Source organism: Cherax quadricarinatus, chromosome 69 (genome assembly GCF_038502225.1).
Source record: "Cherax quadricarinatus isolate ZL_2023a chromosome 69, ASM3850222v1, whole genome shotgun sequence".
NCBI lineage: Eukaryota > Metazoa > Arthropoda > Malacostraca > Decapoda > Parastacidae > Cherax > Cherax quadricarinatus.
The window spans coordinates 21,013,073-21,014,907 of record NC_091360.1 but is presented as its reverse complement, the minus strand read 5'-3'; the positions used below and the strand labels follow the sequence as shown (position 1 = coordinate 21,014,907).

General features: G+C 43.5%; 1 protein-coding gene across 1 annotated transcript in view; it reads left to right on the top strand.

The window, feature by feature from the left end:
- Positions 1-542: 542 nt before the first annotated feature.
- LOC138854789 (hybrid signal transduction histidine kinase A-like) overlaps positions 543-1,835 on the top strand; it is a 4,098-nt gene continuing 2,805 nt past the window's right edge. The window contains exons 1-3 of the mRNA XM_070099881.1: positions 543-696; positions 943-1,161; positions 1,420-1,577. Coding sequence (XP_069955982.1) covers positions 543-696; positions 943-1,161; positions 1,420-1,577 — 531 coding nt within the window. The remainder of the gene's footprint in view (positions 697-942; positions 1,162-1,419; positions 1,578-1,835) is intronic.

Here is a 1,835-nt window from a genome sequence, read left to right as displayed (position 1 = left end):
TGGAGGTTAGTGGTCGTTATGATGGCCGTTACTTTGGTAATTGTAACGATAACAGTTGCAATGGTCATTGATGATAGTTGTGATTCACGTGGTTGTTTTAATGATGGTTTTTAGTGATCGTCAAGATGATTGTTGTTATGGTCACTATGATAATGATAGTTGTGATAGTCAATGTGATTGTAAAGGATGAGGTGGTTTCAGTAGTGGTTGTGGTGGTAATGAACTGGTTGCTCTGATATTAATAGTTGAGTGTTCATTGTGATGATTGTGGGTATGGTGGATATTATGATGATAACTGTGGTCGTTGATGATAGTCATGGTGGTAGGTGTGACGATATTGATTGTAGTAGTGATTCTGGATTGTATTTGAGGAGGCCGTTCTGAGTGAGGTTTTAGTGGTCGTTACTATGGTGTCAGTAATAAATATAATGACGTCACTTGAAGGTTGTAGAGATAGTTATGACATTTTTGGTAATTTGTTGGTATTTCTTGTGGCTGTTGTGCTACTTGTTTTGGTCTTTATAATGGTAGTTGGGATAATTATGTTAAAACAGTTAGTGATGCCTCATAACATTAGCTTGTTGGGCTACAATGTTCCTTCACAGCGCATGGTACCCCTTGGGAGCCTCAAGTATGGTCTCTCGCTATTTCATTTTCCTGCTGTATATCCTGGTCTCATGAGTAATAATGGAATCAGTGAGAAAATCTGCTCACAGGTTAGCAAATAATCGAAGAAGGTAGCACAGTGTGAGCAATCAGAATTATCACAAGTGACGACACTGTAGCCACCAAAGATGAGACCACAGCCCCAGCACTAAGAGACAAGCATTCAACAAGGGACACCCGATTCGTTAACAACGACCCTGAGGAAGACCCCCATCAATGAACAATTAATTTTACGATAATCAGAAGTCTTTAAGGCGACAGTGTTATTTCCAGCAGGATCTGCAGGAGGTTACACGGAAATTCGACCACAACACCTCAAAGAGATGGTAAATCCAGTGTTCGGCAGAGCTGCATCAGTTCTTCTCTCCGAGCTAACAACTTTCGTCAACAACTGTCAAGCTCAGTGGATCCAGAAAAAAATTAAACTCTTCTTTTTCGGAGCCTCATTATGGGCTTTGAAGAAGAAGGATGGGGAAATCAGACCCATTGCTGTTGGTAACACTCTTCGCTGTCTCGTTGCCAAAGCAGCAGTAAGAAACATTCGCCTAGAAGCTGCCAGTTAACTCCAGCGACACCAGCTGGGCTTTGGGGTCTCTCAAGGCAGTGAAGCCACAGCTTATGCAGCAAGGGACCTACCAAAAGACAAGGCCGTAGTCAAACTTGACTTTAGAAATTTCCTCAATATGGTGAAGAGAGATGAGGTCTTGCCTGCTGTTCGGGATCAGTTCCCAAATCTTTTTCCCTTCATTTCAGGTGGCTACAGAAAACCCTCAGTTCTTTTGTTTGGCGAACATGAAATTCCTGCATCAGAGGGTGTTCAGCAGGGTGATCCACTTGCTCCGTTTCTCTTCTCGCTCCATTTCCCTCCAGCTTGTGCGGCATCTGGTACCTGGATGATGGCACTCTGGCAGGTACAGAAGAGTCCTTGCTAGAGGACCTACAACTGATGAAGACACAGAGAAAAGCCTTGGGACTCATCCTCAATCCCTCCAAGTGTGAAATCATAACACCTAATCAGGAAATATTCAGCGCTATGCGAATAATCCTTCCTGAAGTCTCTACTAGCACTCCATCCAAGAGCACTCTCTTGGGAGCACCGCTGGGTCATCAGGGCATCGACACAGTCCTCAAGGACAAACTGAATGACCTGAAGAGAATAGAGGAAAGAA